This window comes from Crassostrea angulata, chromosome 7 (assembly GCF_025612915.1).
Source record: "Crassostrea angulata isolate pt1a10 chromosome 7, ASM2561291v2, whole genome shotgun sequence".
Classification (NCBI taxonomy): domain Eukaryota; kingdom Metazoa; phylum Mollusca; class Bivalvia; order Ostreida; family Ostreidae; genus Magallana; species Magallana angulata.
In genome coordinates, this window is record NC_069117.1 from 5,236,455 (window position 1) to 5,255,456 (window position 19,002).

The 19,002-nt window shown below is 33.7% G+C and overlaps 2 protein-coding genes across 2 annotated transcripts; both read right to left on the reverse strand.

Annotated features, from left to right (window-relative positions):
• Positions 1–1,788: 1,788 nt before the first annotated feature.
• Positions 1,789–4,879, reverse strand: LOC128156672 (G-protein coupled receptor daf-38-like). The gene has a single exon (XM_052818901.1). The coding sequence runs from the start codon at positions 4,877–4,879 to the stop codon at positions 3,686–3,688; it is 1,194 nt and encodes a 397-aa protein (XP_052674861.1). The 3' UTR covers positions 1,789–3,685.
• Positions 4,880–6,302: 1,423 nt separating this feature from the next.
• LOC128155488 (uncharacterized) lies at positions 6,303–18,791 on the reverse strand. Its single transcript, XM_052817209.1, has 9 exons — positions 18,722–18,791; positions 11,507–11,617; positions 10,902–11,035; positions 10,679–10,811; positions 10,036–10,175; positions 9,640–9,714; positions 9,169–9,290; positions 7,152–7,353; positions 6,303–6,657 (listed from the first exon to the last, which is right to left on the reverse strand). The coding sequence occupies exons 2-8, from the start codon at positions 11,607–11,609 to the stop codon at positions 7,158–7,160; spliced, it is 903 nt and encodes a 300-aa protein (XP_052673169.1). The 5' UTR covers positions 11,610–11,617; positions 18,722–18,791; the 3' UTR covers positions 6,303–6,657; positions 7,152–7,157.
• Between the last annotated feature and the right edge of the window lie 211 nt (positions 18,792–19,002).

The following is a 19,002-nucleotide window of genomic DNA, read 5'->3' on the forward strand; positions in this document are numbered from 1 at the left end:
TAAACTGTTGAAGGATTTAGAAGTTTATCCCGCCAAAGAAAAATCTTTAGCTAAATTTTCTACTGATGTATAACTCTAGTACGATTGCACTGGGCAGAGGTATTATACTTTAATTTTTGAAATCTAATCTTCATCGGACAAATCAATTACGAAATATAAGATATGAAAGTAATCACGTTTTCATTATTCATTCAATAAATATTCATTGTATTTAGAATTAAGGAATGAACACTAAATATTTTCTGCGTCAGTAAAAACGCTGTAGGGAAAACACCAACTATTTTTATCTTGGGATTTATATTATCAAGTCTGCCCACTCCTCGTTGGTGCTTTCGTAGTATAGTGACTATAACTTATTCTCTCTCTCTCTCTCTCTCTCTCTCTCTCTCTCTCGCTCGCTCGCTCGCTCGCTCTCTCTCTCTCTCTCTCTCTCTCTCTCTCTCTCTCTCTCTCTCTCTCTCTCTCTCTGGAATGGCTGTTTACTCTAAATTGAATATATTGTCATTATTCTATTCATTTTAAAATGTAAAGTAATAAGTTGAGCCACAAAACATCTTTTATTGTTACTCAAAATGAATTGTTATTATTATTTCGAAACACAACGTTTCCATCATAAAACGTGGATAAATTGGAAATAATTAACTACACAAACTATCCGAAAAAGTGTTGGTTGTGGTATTTATTTTCACTTATGTTTACAAGCAATCTCTGTCAGAAAATAAAAATAAAGAAAAAACATTCAGTTCAGACATTTTGAAAACGTACTGCACTCCATCATATTTTATGAATAATGGAGTGAAGGTGTATCATTTCGTTTTGGCAGATTTTCGGTAAAGGCGGTGATTATGTGTCAGCTGACATTTAAATATCGCGTAAAAGCCACAGCGTACAAACATTGTACAAAATGGAATACGGTACCTCTAAAAACTTAAATATGTCTACATAAAATTGGTCAATGCATTCTTTCAATATTAATTCCATTTTAAAGTTGTAAGATAGGGTGACTTATCTAATTCTAAAAGGGGAATGAAGAGGGCTGGTAGCTAAACAAATTAAATAATAAATCATTTCATGTTTACAAAATAAACATCTTTCAATTGGCACATGATTCAGAATATATGATAATAAAATCGATTGAATTCCATATTTATTTTCATGTTCATATGAAAACAAACTTTAAATGGCAACTACAACTTAAACTTTTCTTTAAAACAGTCATAAATTAACCGTTTGCTGATGAAAATGCCATCATTTTCAGTACAGATTTTTCGCTCTGGTTAATAAAAAGCTACTTTTTTAACTTATTAATACATTTTACTTTAAACAAAATTAGATATGAACGATAGCGTTTACTCAGTGTAAGAATTTACGTGTGTGATATTGTTAATTTAATACTTTACGTTTTAAAATTAAAAAAAAAGTCTTAATTTAAAACATAAAAACTTAAAACCCAATGACGGATTAATCCCTATCTTGTTACTGGGCACATATTCCCCTTGTCAATCTATGATAATTTGGAATTTTGATTTTTAAGATTTTTCATAATACTTGGCACTGCTGACCTAAACTTGCCCAAATCAAACATGATAAAAAGTAATTTTTTCTTTATAATGTCTATTTAACATTTTGTTTTAACATGTTTGAGAATTTTTAAGCCCGTCAAGAATATGTTGGTTTTATGCTCTTTGAAATTCGTGTTTTTCTGCAGAGTCAATGCAATCAAATCAAATGTTGCCTTTTACTAATTAATAAAAGATTTCGTTGAAATAAAGAACATAGTTTTCAATATGCACATTTCTTCTTTAAAATAAGACTATTGAGTACATTCATTTAATCACAAAAAATTCAATAATGTTTTATATTTGCTGCTTAAATATTTAACACACACATAACTTAGGCATTGTTCATAATAACTGTATGGTACTTTCATTTGCTGATATTTCGTAGAATACATAGCGATAATTTTAACTTCCAACAACCACAGATTCGGGTTTTCCTAAATGATTGAGTTGTACTTTGACACAGAATTTACGTTTTGTAAAAATAACACACACGCTGTTCCTCAACAAGTTAGACATCGGTAATAGTGTTTTTAAGATTGTTTTTTTGGGGGGGCACATCCTGAAATATGGCCAGGCTTTCCAACAGCACAAAATCGAAACCCGTGAGGAATAAATGTGTCTTATAATATAACACTAATTATGAAAAATGTGTCATTGTTTAAAAAATGTTTGTGTCGGATCCAGAAACCGTTGGTGGAAAACTATACACCTACTACTACTATGTACTACTTTTCGGCGCAAGAGATGAATGATTCGGTAGTTGATGTGATGTAGTGTCGTAGTTTCGCTTTTTCTTATTTGACATATGTAAATTATTGAACGTCAGAACGTTACATCACCCAATGTTAGATGTTGATGAATGAAGTCAAGGTAGTTAGGAGTCACGGTAGAATGAACATCCTCCAAAAGGATTACAAAAACTTTGAAAAGGGCACTGATAAACTTCGCAAAAATTTAATCATTTATCTTAAAAAGGTCTCATTGAGGAATCAGAAGCAAAAACACAGTATAAAAATCACCGTAAATACAGAGGTTGTCAACAGGAAACGAATGCAAAGTGAACAGTGTTGTCAGTTTCGGATAGAAATATGGATTCATTTTCCTGTTGAACATTTCAATTTTCTAAAACTTTTATCTAACTAACGTTGACAGGCACTTCTGAACTTTAGTACATTCCTATATCAAACTCAAGGACAATTTTGTCTATTTGACACAAGTCAAACTCCAGTCATTTAGATAAACCCTTAAATTTTACTTGTATTTTACATCAACACTTGGTTTCATGAACTCTGTTTATTCAAATAATAATCTAGAATAAAGATCTGATAAAACACTATTTCATATCGTTCTTTGAAAATCTCTGAAAATTTCTGATCCTTCTATTAAACCAAATAAAACTACATTTCACTAATCATTCGATCTAATTTATCAACAACCCTCAGCTCCCATACAGTAGTACAGTTTGTATACTGTTAAAATGCATTAGGTCATTTTTTTAAATGGTAGGTGCCCCCAGTTTTATGAAATTCAAGATATAATTTTTTTTAAAGATGCTTCATAACAATATCTTTGTTTGATAGGGTGAGCCTGGGCTTAATATTTACATGTAGTTAACACAAAGATCGAAAAATCATGTTTTAGATTCTCATTTTCTATGAAATATGAAGGAAATAATTACCAAATCTCGGAGTTTTATTCATTTTTGACTAATATAATATCTCTAGAATGCCTATAGTCCCTCCAAAAATGTCATTTAACAAGCGTTTGACCCCCTCTTTAAAATCATGTTAAATTGATTTGTAAAGAGTTTGTTACATTTTCTACATAATTAGAATCCGAAGCGTACAGAAAAAGATTCATCAAATCAATTATAATGTCATAATAATCCTAGCACCAAAAAGACAATCTGGAATCATTTACTAGATCTTGACTTAAAGCTTATTCTTTGTAATATCAATCAATTTCTCATTGTTTTAAAGACCATCAGAAAAAAGTATAATTATAAAAACAATTTACTCAAACGTATTTTCCCTTTCAAAAAAATTCAAAATGTTTAAAAATGTATTCGAAGTGATTGGTCATTTTTTTCAGATTGAGTATAAATCCGAAATCAAAATGATAGTCTATTTGTAAAGTTTTGAAAAACATCGATTACATTCTTTTCTAAATCTTGAACCAAAGAATCCATATATCAAAGGATTAACTACACTGCTTAAGAAATAAGACTTGAGGCAAAACTTGAAGAAAACGTGCATCTCTTCACCGAGTGTTTCTTCAAGGTGCTCAGTAGTACTGAGAAGAATTGCAGCAATTAAGTACGGCAGAAAGCTGAGGACAAACCCTATAGTTATGTACATAAAGACAAGGGTCATTCGTCTTGTACGCCTGTGCAATGTTCTCCTGCGATGAACTTTCATCGTCATGCTTTCATTCGTTGGCAATGTCTGATGAAGACTAGTTTGGTTATTGACGTTGGACTGTCCCAGGGCTGTCGATGCAGTACTAGATATTGTTTCTCTGTCCCTGTTCTCAATTTCTGTGTTAGTCGTGGTAGATAAACTGAAGATATTAACTTCAGAGTTAGTGATTGCAGAAGAAGACCGCCTACCCTGGACTTTGTATCTGACGGCGTTCATCTGTCTTGGGTCCAAAGATGTCCGCGTCTTGTTAAGAGCCGCTTGGGAGGTCACGATACCAGATCTTATTCGTGAATAAGCAAAGATTATTACCACAATACAGCTGACAAAATAGATAACTAGAAGTCCAAAGTAAGCCAGGAGGGCTGTGGAATTTCTGTACAAGTCAGAAATAGAACATGCCGACCCTGTCTCATTGTAATTCTTTAGATGGACCGTCTCCTTCCCGTAGAAAACGAATATAGGACTGGCTGCCAAAATTCCTATTACCATAGACAACACGCATATACTTTTCGTCGTTTTCTGGTTCATGTTCCTTTCTAACTTACATATTCGCCTGTACCGATCATACGTAACCGACAACAATAATATAGATGACGTCATTATTGATACACCTTGTATACCTTTCAACATCTTGCATGCCACGTCCGAGGTGAAATTGATTGAATGCAATAAGCCATATATCTCTGCGGGTATTCCTACAAAACACGTGATAAAATCGTGTATTGATAGGCACATGATGAATATTTCACTGGATGACAATTTGGTCTTTCTCCTATTTATGTGAATCACAAAACAGTTTCCGACTACTCCAATCATCATTGCGATTCCAAGAATAACAATGAGAGGCGTAAATCGAACAGAAAAGTCAGCGTTCAAACTATTCAAAGTCTCATTCATTCTGCTGAAGAAGTTAAGAACAAAACTTGTATGAATATCATATTATATCATTTCAAAACTTAATGTTTCCTTCTCTTGCTAAAGGACGGAAACTGTTATTAATGTATTTTATGCATTATCTGTTCCTCCTGCTGGTTGATTCTGGTCCAAACACAAACATTTAGACTTTGGAACAACTACAATGCCTATAATAAGGGGAAACGGGTCATTGATCACGTGACTATTGTTAATCATGTGCTATTTATATAGTAGTATAAAGCTATGTAACATTGAAAACGTCAGATAACATATTTTCCATGTGTATATTATTAAAAGCTATCAACATGTTTATTTCTGTAATAAATTATCGTTTCAGGCAGATAGCGTCAAACATCAAAAAAAAGGGGGGGGGGTACACTTTTTCACTTTTTCTCCCAGCAAACATTTTTCTTAAATTTAAATATAGAAGATTTAATGTTGAATTTTTTTTTTTATTTGGGGGGAGGGGGGGGGGGGGGCATATAGCAAACTGTCGTGAAATGAACAAAAGTAACGTTAAAGTATAAGTTTGTTATATTGTTACGCTAACACAACATCCCCCCCATACACACACACACACACACACACACATATTTTGATTCAGTAGGCAAACGCCTTCTAAATAATTTTAAGGCAAATTCCCTGATTTTTGGAACATATATTTGAATGTTTAAGTATTTTCTTTTTTCGGTTACAAAGATAGATGATTACTGAAAAAAAATTAACTGGTTCGCGGCGATTACATTTCGCAATCAGGATTTGGTGAATACATGTAGGTTACAAAGGACATTATATATATATATATATATATATATATATATATATATATATATATATATATATATATATATATATATATATATATATATATATATATATATATACACAATGTATATATATATATATATATATATATATATATATATATATATATATATATATATATATATATATATATATATATATATATATCCAAGATTAATTGCAGAAAGGTATGGCATGTTTGTATTGTCACGCACTTTATATTCCCTATTATAAAACACGTTTAACAAATTTAATTATGGGGCTAAAGTTCACTTTATCATATGATCAATTGTGGTTATTTTCTGATGTAGGATCTACTAATAAAATGTTAAAGGTTAGCATAAGTGTTGAAAAATTAAAAAAGATAAATGTTACGAAAGTCTGCAAAATTATTTCCCGTTCATACCGTAAACCTTCCTCAATGTTGAAGTATCAACTCCTCAATATTTACCTCAAATATATGTGGCAAAACCTTCCTCCATTGGTGAATGTTTAGTGCGTGTTTATAGTATTCTTCTGCATTGTTAAACCTTACAACTTACAATACATAATTTATATGATAATTGTACTCTGTTAACAGATACAAAGTACGTAACTCAAATTTGTGTGAACGTTTTTAATCGTTACACAGAATAAAAGAATATATATGGCATGTGATAGCATTCGCTGTGAAATATAAAGGTTTTCATTTTCAACAAAGATAAATAGGATAACACTCGATATTCAAATAGCTGTTTCAATACATTACACTTTAAATAAAAAAATTAGACATTTTAATATAAGTTTGCACTGACGAACTTAAGAAGATATATATCACAGCTTTATTAAATCAAATGCATAACTGATAGATTAATTAAGCGCTCTATGGTTTGACAGTGTGAATAGTGTTACTGAACTCTATTATCCTCCTCCTCCTCCTCCTCCGAAAATCAAAGCAATACAGCTTGCTGCATCATCTGAAATGAAATAAATGGCCGGTCATACGACTTCTTGTATTTACCTACGCCAAAATGCAATTTCACATACAATTTTTGTTTGTTTTACTTTCATGTTAAATACTGAAATCTGATTGGTTAAGACGCAGTTAATAATATTAACTATTACCCTCTGCGTAAGCAACGCATTTGGCAACGGGTAATATTAAAAAATGTTACATGCGCGAAAATTATGCGCGTACGGTTCGCTGTAGAATTCACGTTATTCCTATATAAAAGCAGTAAAATTTTCTTAAAAATTTTAAAAAAAGACATTCAGTATAACAAAATAAATAGTGCCTGTTTGGGAGGATAACAGTTGAAATTGACACCCCTCGAAAACCATTGTCCGCTTCGCGTCGGTTGACAATGGTTTTCTCGGGGTGTCAATTTCAACTGTTACCCTCCCAAACAGGCACTATTTATATAATATAACCGTTTGTAATGCAGTAACATTAAAATAATTTAAAGCTCACTCAAATTTAGTTGTAGGACGACTTGGCCGGACTCTGTAGTCCAATGTAGACCGGGTTCTTGGCGTCAGCAATCACTCGTACCCCAAGGTACGAGATGAAACCCTCGGTGGTTAAGTTTAACCCCGTGTTCCCTAGAATCCTTTGATAGGATTCCGCCTCTTTTTCATACTGAAGGAGAATTCCACTCGCTTCTGTTTTGGCTCTGAAGGATAAAAACATAAAAACATTTCCCTATACTTTTATTGAAACATGAGGTCCATAGATCTTATCAATTACCAGAACAACGCAATAGATTTTTGTGGCTTTATAGAACTTGAGACGAAATATCAAACGTTTTCGCATCTACGTTAAGTTCACGCCCCCCCCCCCCCCTCTCGCCACATACCCCACAACTGTTTCAGGGTCATGGATTGATAAACCAAGAACTTCCCTTATGTCAGGGTGCTTTCATATTTTATCACATAGTGGAACATGAAGTTTGTAAAGATTGTTTTAAAATTATATCATGTATATTTCAATGATGAACTTTTTAAACCATTCATTGAATTGAACTATTGATCTCGTTTGGACAATTCAAAATCACCACTATACCTGAATACTAGTAGTTTGCAACAGTAAACCAAATGTAAACCTTTCATTTCTATCAAGAAAATTATTTTAAAATAATTTCCCTATATATTCCTATGTAGAACTTTGCACTCCACTTGTGGTCCAATTATTTGCCTAAAGGCCACGGTTTGAACAAGTTAGAAAAATGCCGTATACTAAAGCATGTTATTCAATTTGTCTGCTCACCTGACGGCAGCTATTGACACGACGACGTCAAAAATAAATCATTTAATGCTTATATTTACATTCTATTACTGAAGAAATCAATTGTTTAATTAAATAAATCGATATAAAGTGCAGATCACGGAGCAAGAAGTAAACGCAAGAACAGCAGTTTTGTAAAACCGGTTTAAACTGTTTTCACATTGACTGTTTAGATGAGATCGACGAGCATGAAAATATAATCCATGATAAATAACTCTTGAAATGTTGCTTTTAACAATCAAGTCAACTTTTATGTTGAATAATTATAAAACATGGTGTTTTTTGACAACATTCATGAAATGCATTTTTTAACCGATAACATAGAAATCACTGTTTGAGAACTACTTATGTAAATTACTCGTAAATTCATACGCAGTGAATAGGAGTTGCATTTAGAGGCATTTAAACATCACGGAATTTAATGGGAAAACACAGTAGAATGTAATTATATATTTATACAAAGAAGCTTTTTTGTTAATTCAGCACTTACAGTGCATTGAGTTTTGAGATCTTTGAGGCACTTATCATTATCTAGTTTTTAATCATCTTTTTTTTAATGTAAAATTGATTTCCGTTGACCTAAGAATGCACTGTTTGGTTAAATAGTTCTAGAGAGAAAGTCAAAAATTAAAAAAGTTAATTAAGTGACGGCCATAAATTGTGGGCTTTTGTTTATTCGTGGGGATGTAATTTCGTGGATGTGTCCGTTTTCAAATTCAGTAAGAAAGCTAACCATATCAAAGATTGTTGTCATCGAGGACATAAATTCGTAAGGAAATGCTACCAGTGAATCCCGCGAAAATTGAGCCGCCACGAATTCTAATGATTTCACAATACATATAAAATAAGGTGACCAGAAAAGCTCATGAATACATTCGCTTGAAGCGAACTAAAAACACATTACTTCAAGACAACAATATAATAACGACGTTACCTCGTACTATTTACAATAAGGCTAAACATGAAGAAAGCGAATGTTGCTCTAAATATTTAGTATGATTCCATTTCAGAGTAGAAATCAAGTCTTGTAATTTGAACAAAACATAACTGGATCTGAAACATTTCTTGTAAATTTTCAAGACGATGATACAGATGCCAGGGAAATAGCTAATTTATAGGGCTAAGGAACCTTGGTTTATTACTGTGATGACATATCTTCTTTAGCTACAAGCCTTCTCTATATGGTCCCTTTATAAGGCCTTACTTGTTGGTCAGAATTCTGGCATCAGACTCAGCCTTGTTCTTGATTATTTCCGCCTGAGTTTCCGCCTCACGTTTCGCCGTCTCTGCTTCCGTCAACAGCCTCGGTCTCTCATTTAGAGCCACCTGCCGAGGATAAACGAAACCATTACATGTTAGCTAGGAATACGCATGTTTGTACGTTTTAACAAGTTATCACATTATTTTGGTTGATACAGTATCAAATTATTTGTGAATAAATTCGCCTCAAAAGTTATTTGGTATTAGAAAACTACTGCATTACTAATCAATATGCATGTACTCTTACGAAAAAAAAACACACACATAAGATTTCTCAAATGAGGTCACAGGAGCTAGGTCAGGTGAATATAATAACCATTTGTATTAATTCACCTCATTTTGTCAACTCATATTTATTGATTCACGTATTAAAGGTAGCGTCTAGACCAAATAAAGCAGCATTGAGCATGCGTACCTGAATGTCCTCTCGGGCCCTTTCCTTGCTCCTGATGGCGCTCTCATACTCCGGAGGTCTCTCTATATTGCTCACCTGAACAGCAATCGTGAAAGAATAAAACACTATTCTTGGGTAAGGAACCCTTACACATATTCAGAAATTGGATTATTGGTATGTAGTTTATTGAAATTTCACAATTATTTGACATCACAAGTAACTCAGAATTTTTAGCGTAACATAAGTATATAATATACTCTCGAAGGTACGACAAATATGATATATGAATGATTGACATTATTTTTTTCTCTTCAGAATAACGTTATTCCATTTGATGTAACTTAAAAGTTGTCATAAGTAAGCAAATATTACTGTTTGAGATGTAAACTACGTGTACATTTCACGTTAACTTGTTACCTGTAAGTCGGTGATGTCCGCGTACAATATATTGTACCTCTCAATAAGCTTCTTGCGGACAAACTCCTGAAATTCAGCTCTTTGACTCTGAAACTGTGAGGTGTTGAAGTAGCTGCACGCCTCGTGGAGAGCCGCCTCGCCTAAAATAAAAAAATTAATAAAAAGTGAGATCATTATTTAAGGAATAAGGAATCAGTCTTTGAGTATTATGAGGTGATAATTTCAGTCGGGGTGTGGTCAAATCCAATAAAGCCCGAAGGGCCTTATGATATATTTGACCACGCTCTGGCCGAAATTATCACCTCATAATATTCAAAGTATGATTCCTTATTACTTATATTTATATTATTTTTAATTTGTACAGTTTAAAACAACATTATTTTAAAATCACTATTTTTTTATGTAGCACACTCTATGTATTACTACGCGCCTCGGCCAATACCGTGTCATGGTTATGCTGTAAGACACGCCTATATGTGTCACTCATGCTTTATGAAGTTATTGGGTTTTAGGGTTAAAAATTGATTCGTAATGTTATCACAGACATGTAAATATATATCAATATGGCCCCTAATGGTAAAGGTATGCTAGTAAATGAGTGAATCCCGTTCACTACTGACAATTAACAATCACGCGTATCAACCTGCAAAGGTGAGCACTTTCTTGTAGCCAGTGAAGTTCCTGAAGTCCAGAATCACCGTGCGTAAATTGACAGCGCGCACTTTGTACTGATACGTCACATCCAGTTTAATCTCGACGCCATCTTTGTTTAAGCACTGAAACATAGATCAATTTTTTTTTATTGACGCATCATAACTTTTTTTGCGCAAGTCACATAATATCATCACGTTTTCTGAGTAGCCTACCTTCAAAGAGAATTCCAGAGACCTGAAGACGCTAGGAAAGACGATAAACTCGAACCCCGGAGGTCCATTGTGTAGCCCTTCTCTTTCTGCAGAGGAGCCCAATTTCTTGTTGATCACGTCATATTGTAAGCCAACTGCCCACAGAAAACATAAATATTTGTCGACACATTTACCTCGGTCAACAAAAATCTCCAAATTTGGAAATATTTCATCGAAGCATAAGTTTATCGGTGTTAATTCTAATACTAGTAATCCCATTATATTTTAGAGTACCACCGATCAGCATGCGTTTGAACCCCTCCCTTTATCTAAGTCACAACCAGTGAATCTGGACCTCAGTTGATTGGACTGAGTTTCACGACACCATTTCAGCCGCATCTTATCTCGAAATCTATCTAGCCCAGTCTATGTGTTTTCTAAATTCATTTCGTAACCAATAAGGTCTGAGGAAATCTTATTTTGAAGGACTATTTTTCGATTAAAACAGTATACAGAGATTTTGCTAGAATTGACAATACTGACCAATGGACTCTTGTTTGTTCATATTGTTTAAACTAGTATTGATCAGTAGATTTGCTCTAATGCAACGTCTACTGTATACTTACTTTCATCCGAGGCTAGTTTGTGATAGGATGTGGAAATTAAGACTACTATCATTAATATAACCACGACTACACAGGATCCAATGATGTACTTCTTTTTGCCCATTATTCACGCTGAAAAAGAAGCATACCTTGATCAGTATCGGACATGCATAGTCTGCCGGTACAAACATAATCTGTACCGGATACAAATATTATCTGCTGTACTTACACAATCTGTACCAGAACATGCATATTCTTTACATATATAATTATTTATACCGAGCGCAGCGCGAGGCGGGCGAAGCCCGCCTCGCGAAGCGAGGATTAATGGTAACGCGTATATATAAGAAAATCAGTGAAAAATGAAAGTTGAATCAGGGGTACTAAGGCCGAAAAAAATTTCTTCCAGCCCTGGGCGCCGCCATATTGGCAGCCATTTTGTTTTTAAAATGTTAGTTCGATCATTGATTGACTGGTACTTATCGATGTTTATTGCCCCTTAACTCGATTAAGTAAGTTCAAGTGTTTCAATAGAAGGTAATTTGAATTAAAAGAAATTAAACAGGAAACTAGATAAGTTTCAGTAGTTCTTTAATCAAGAAACACGACTTGTTCTATGTATGTCTTATCAAATTATCTGATGGAAAATAAAAACATTAACGTCAATGAACTGATCTTTTAGATACTTTTAATGAAATATTTAATTCTATTACAGCGGCATTCATGTGAATTTAAGTGATGAACAATGAAAGAAAAAATAAAAAAAAAAATCGGAATCATGTAACTCTCTTCGGCTATTTCCGAAGACAATAAACTTGAACGTTTTATGTCTGAAATATGACGTCATAATGTAGACTGAGCACGCGCCGTTTAGTTTAACTTTGACGAACGATTTGAGTAGGCGACCATGCAGGCGGAAAAAAATCAAACTACACTGTGTTAAATCTGCGCTCGGTCCAACGGTCACACCGTTTACATATTAACCGTATGTACCAGACATAATTTGATCAGTACCGAACGTGCATATTCTGTATCAGACATATCTATACCTGTACCAGACATATCTATATTTGTATCAGACATATACCTTTATCAGCACCGGACATACCTGGAGAGGAAACACCTAGATCAGATTCGTATATACCTATACCAATACTGGACATACTTAGATCTGGCATCAGAGCTCTAAATCGTAGACGGGCCCACTTTTTAACTATATATCAAATTAGTTCATGTGAGTCTTAGACCAACAGTGACTTTTCTTAGTTTCTAAGCTTTTCTGCTTTTTACCGGAAACAGTTTTATCTCTATCGGACATAGCTCATCTGTACCGAACAAAGTTTCATCATTACCAGACATAACTTTATCTGTACCGTACATAGCTTTATCTGTGTAAATGTTGTAATTTCTTCAAAACTTCAAATGTTTAAAATAACCTTTATTTACAATTTGTCTATTGCATGTATGTATGATTTTATGTAATTAATTCCGGATGGGAAATTTTTCTATTTTTGGGTCTGGTAAAACTTAGTATATCATGTAACTTCCGCCCAGCATCTCTGTGTACATGGTTTGACGAAAACGATAAACGAATTGTAACGCTTATTGACTTGGTCAGGGGAACAAGGTATTTTACAATTATACCGAGCGCAGCGAGAGGCGGGCGAAGCCCGCCTCGCGAAGGGAGGATTAATGGTAACACGTATATATAAGAAAATCAGGAAAAATGAATGTTGAATCGGGGGAACTAAGGCCAAAAAAAATTTCTTCCAGCCCTGGGCGCCGCCATATTGGCAGCCATGTTGTTTTTTAAAAAGTTAGTTCGATCATTGATTGACTGGTACTTATCGATGTTTATTGCCCCTAAACTCGATTAAATAAGTTCCAGTGTTTCAAAAGAAGTTAATTTGAATTAAAAGAAATTAAAAAGGAAACCAGATAAGTTTCAATAGTGCTTCAATCAAGAAACACGACTTGTTCTATGTATGTCTTATCAAATTATCAGATTGAAAATAAAAACATTAACGTCAAGGAACTGATCTTTTAGATACTGAACAAAGTATGCAATTTTATTACAGCGGTATTCATATGAATTAAATTGATGAACAATAAAAGAAGAAATAAAAACATTCAGAACTTTACGTAACTCTCTTCGGTTATCTCCGATGACAAAACTTGAACGTTTTACGTCTGAAATATGACGTCATAATGTAGACTGAGCACGAGACTTTTAGTTTAACTTTGACGAATAATATGAGTAGGCAACCATGCACGCGGATCCTACTGTGTGCGTTTTAAATAGATTTTATCATACAAAAATCAAACTGCACTGTGTTAAATCTGCGCTCGGTCCGACGGTCACACCGTTTACATATTATACATATGTATTTATGCTTACTGTAACGTTAACGTCTTTGATCTTGTTTATATACATATATTTAATGAAGACATAACGATTACTCTGTATTTAGAGCATTTACGTTCAAGTATTGCTAGGGTGGATTTTATACATGACGCCATTTTGACCCATATGTAGTGATAATGATTGGCCACTTAGTATTTTGTATCAATATTTCATTACATGTACTGTATTTTAATCAAATCGTTTTCATTTACTACCTAAGTTGCTACTAGTGGAATTATTTGTTGCACCCTTAGAATTTTGTGTCATTTCATTACATGTACTGTATTTTAATCAAATCGTTTTCATTTACTACCTAAGTTGCTACTAGTGGAATTATTTGTTGCACCCTTAGAATTTTGTGTCATTAGTAACTTAGAGTTATCCCCCTTTGTACGGTAAAGTAAGGTAAAGCGCCAGGTTTGTTTACATGTTTCAGTGAAGTATCAACATAATATTTTCTTTTCTAACAGAAATGATTTTGATTTTTTACTGACATTTTTAGTGAATAAAATTAATGTATGGTTGTTATGTAATTACTAATATAAACAAGATCAAAGACGTTAACGTTACAGTAAGCATAAATACATATGTATAATATGTAAACGGTGTGACCGTCGGACCGAGCGCAGATTTAACACAGTGCAGTTTGATTTTTGTATGATAAAATCTATTTAAAACGCACACAGTAGGATCCGCGTGCATGGTTGCCTACTCATATTATTCGTCAAAGTTAAACTAAAAGTCTCGTGCTCAGTCTACATTATGACGTCATATTTCAGACGTAAAACGTTCAAGTTTTGTCGTCGGAGATAACCGAAGAGAGTTACGTAAAGTTCCAAATGTTTTTATTTCTTCTTTTATTGTTCATCAATTTAATTCATATGAATACCGCTGTAATAAAATTGCATACTTTGTTCAGTATCTAAAAGATCAGTTCCTTGACGTTAATGTTTTTATTTTCAATCTGATAATTTGATAAGACATACATAGAACAAGTCGTGTTTCTTGATTGAAGCACTATTGAAACTTATCTGGTTTCCTTTTTAATTTCTTTTAATTCAAATTAACTTCTTTTGAAACACTGGAACTTATTTAATCGAGTTTAGGGGCAATAAACATCGATAAGTACCAGTCAATCAATGATCGAACTAACTTTTTAAAAACAACATGGCTGCCAATATGGCGGCGCCCAGGGCTGGAAGAAATTTTTTTTGGCCTTAGTACCCCCGATTCAACATTCATTTTTCACTGATTTTCTTATATATACGTGTTACCATTAATCCTCGCTTCGCGAGGCGGGCTTCGCCCGCCTCTCGCTGCGCTCGGTAATATGTTAACGGTGTAACCGTTGGACCGAGCACAGATTTAACACAGTGCAGTTTGATTTTTGTAGAAAAAAACTTATTTGAAACGCACACAGTAGGATCCGCCTAGTTGCCTACTCAAATCATTAGCCAAAGTTTAACTAAACGTCGCGTGCTCAGTCTGCATTATGACGTCATGTTTCAGACGTAAAACGTTCAAGTTTTGTCTTCGGAAATAACCGGACAGTTACATGATTCCGAATTTTTTTTATTTCTTCTTTTATTGTTCATCAATTTAATTCATATGAATGCCGCTGTAATAAAATTGCATACTTTGTTCAGTATCTAAAAGATCAGTTCCTTGACGTTAATGTTTATATTTTCCATCTGATAATTTGATAAGACATACATGGAACAAGTCGTGCTTCTTGATTGAAGCACTATTGAAACTTATCTGGTTTCCTTTTTAATTTCTTTTAATTCAAATTAACTTCTTTTGAAATACTGGAACTTATTAAAGCGAGTTTAGGGGCAATAAACATCGAAAAGTACCAGTCAATCAATGATCGAACTAACTTTTTAAAAACAAAATGGCTGCCAATATGGCGGCGCCCAGGGCTGGAAGAATTTTTTTTTGGCCTTAGTACCCCCGATTCAACATTTATTTTTCACTGATTTTCTTATATATACGTGTTACCATTAATCCTCGCTTCGCGAGGCGGGCTTCGTCCGCCTCTCGCTGCGCTCGGTATTAAATGTTGTATTGTTTATAGTTCTTACGTTGAAGAACCAACATTGAATAAAAATCTTCATCACTATCAAAGACTTGATTCGATTCGATGACCAAGCATGCTACAATCTGTATCGGATATACTTTAACTCTACCGAACAAAGTTTCATCCGGACAAAGCTTAATCTGTACCGACAAAGCTTCATGTGTATGAGGCATAGCTTAATCTGTACCAGTCACAGTTTTATCTGTAGCTGACAAAGCTTTATCTGTACCGGACAAAGCTTTATCTGTAGCGAATAAAGCTATTTCTATACCAGACACATCAATATATGTAATGGTGTAATGGACAAAGCTTTATCTGTACCGGACAAAGCTTTATCTGTACCAGACGAAGCTTTATCTGTACTGGACATAGCTTTATCTTTACCAGACAAAGCTTTATCTGTACTGGACATAGCTTTATCTGTATCAGATATAGCTTTATCTGTAACGGACTTGCTTTATCTGTACTGAACATAGCTTTATCTGTATCAGACAAAGCTTTATCTGTACGAGACGAAGCTTTATCTGTACATGACATAGCTATATCTGTGTCAGACATAGCTTTATCTGTACCAGACATAGCTTTATCTGTACCAGACATAGCTTTATCTGTATCGGACATAGCTTTATCTGTACCAGACATAGCTTTATCTGTACTGGACATAGCTTTGTCTGTATAGGACATAAAAATATCTGTACCGGACACAGCTATATACTGAGTATTTACCAGACACAAATATATCTGCACCGGAAATACCTTTATTGGTACCAGACATAATATAAGTACGGGGCATTAAAGCTGCTTGGTCCGATTTTTTTGTAATTACAGTATCAATTTTTTTTTCATACAAATCATTTATCTTAGAAAGTTAAGGACTTTCTCCTATTTACACCAGCAGAATCAGTCTCCTTTCAAAGTTAGAAATATTCAAAGTAAATAAAAATAATTTCTCTTTGGGCAAACGAAAAAACAAACCAAAATGCATCACGGGAATGTTTAGAAAAGGAAACCACTTGGTTTCGTCCCCCGAATGATTGGGGTTATTCAACCCGCATGCTATGCATCGATTGTAAAGAAAGCAGACTTTAGAAATATTAGCGAACAAAACGTACACATGTTTATTTGTAATTTGTCTGATCATTTCGACCTTTATTTAAAGCGATGTCAAATTCGTAATACAACTATACCCGTCTCGTCGTCAGGGGTGAAATTTAATATTAGGCGAAATAACAATGTACCTTTTAATGTCGTTTGTTTTGTTAGCAAATTTTGTACGTATTTTTCTTCATTGAAATTTGGCATAATTGATGGGTAAAACTACTTCAATGTCTATTATTATACATATACTAAGCATAGCCATTGTTTAAAAGCGTGCATAAAATTTGATATAAAATCGGACCAAGCAGCTTTAAGTTCTATTTCCAAGTACTAAGTATGTTTTTTTCTTCATTCCATCTACTAGAGCATTTGTATTTAAAAAAAAAATGCAGTTCTCCTTGTGTACCTCCTAGAGTTTCTTTATTTGTAGAAGGAACTCCTTTATATGTACAGTATTTAGTAAAGCTTCTGGAATAACTAGATATAGTCGTAAACATGAGTCTTTATAAGTACAGAAGTCCTTAGTATGATTTCTAACTTTTAGTACTAGTGCCTTTGCAATCATGTAGAAACAGTTCCATGTTTTGTATTTTTACAATATTTCTAATGAACTGATCGGTTTCTAAAATTGGACAGGTAACTACTCTGTACAAACCTTAAACTTTCCTGACTTAACTTTCACGTGCATGCTTGGTTTTCAGTTGATTAAAAGTGCTTTACTTTGATATTCGTGTTTTTACAATGCTTGTCAAGTGACGTGGCCCTTGCTTAAATCTTTGCAAAGTATGACTTACAATTTCTAGATAAAATACCCAACGATTTCATGCATCTGTATGTTAATCAATTTATATTATGTAGTTATCAAGTCGTGTGAAATGATTCCCCCTATTTTAAATTTTAAAAGGTAACCCCGCAATCGATCTCGGAATAAATGTAAGTAGTGATAATACAGGACATGGCCTCTTTGTGTACTGTACTTCTATCAATCAACAGATCCCGTTGCCGGATTGTTGAGAATATAAATCAGTTAATGTGGTGCCATTAGCTCATTCTTGATATTCTAAGTATTTTTTATATTTCTACTGGATGACAATTATGACAAGTAGGGCAACAGAAACATATGCAAAAAAAAAAGCTAAATCTGGACGTAAGAACATAAGTATAAGGCTAAATGAAGGTAAAAATAGACTAGTATTAAAAATATTGAAACTAGCGGATTAGGTTTTATACTAGTAGGTAAGTCATATACCCTAAACACAATATTTATTTTTCCTTTCTTTATGTTCTTATACATCATCGCTTTTCAGCAATCAAAATGTACTATGTGGATTACAAATACAAAAAAGCCCACACATCTAATCACCTATATACAGAATTAAATTCCAAAAACGGTATGTAGTGCTAAATAACGTAAACGCTCAGAGAGAGAGAGTCTCTCACTTTTTGTGTTGAATTACCGAACGTGGCAGCATCATAAATCACAGATCTAGCACGGTCTACTTAATCAACTGTTGTTCGTGATTCAAGAATGTGTAAAGTTTAATAAACAAATCAAACAATATCTGGTAATCATCTATGGATTAAACTAAACAAGTTCTGACTGAACACTATTTATAGAGGTATAACTGAGATACAAGTTTGTGTATGTACAGACCTGTCATAAGGAGGCTCTCACACGACTGAGTCGGAAGGATCATACATGGTCCTACATCCTTGCTCCTTACGTAATCTGAAATTTATAAATCTTCATGTTAATGGTATGACGATTTAGTGCAACCGGAGAGGCGAAATCAGGCGAAAACAACAAATATTTTAGCATTTTTCTCAGGTCGTCATTGTTATGTTGATGATAGTACATCGTCGAATCCTAAATAAAAACTCACGCAAATGATATTATCAGATATTACAATCTTCAATTTGATTACATTTTCAAAA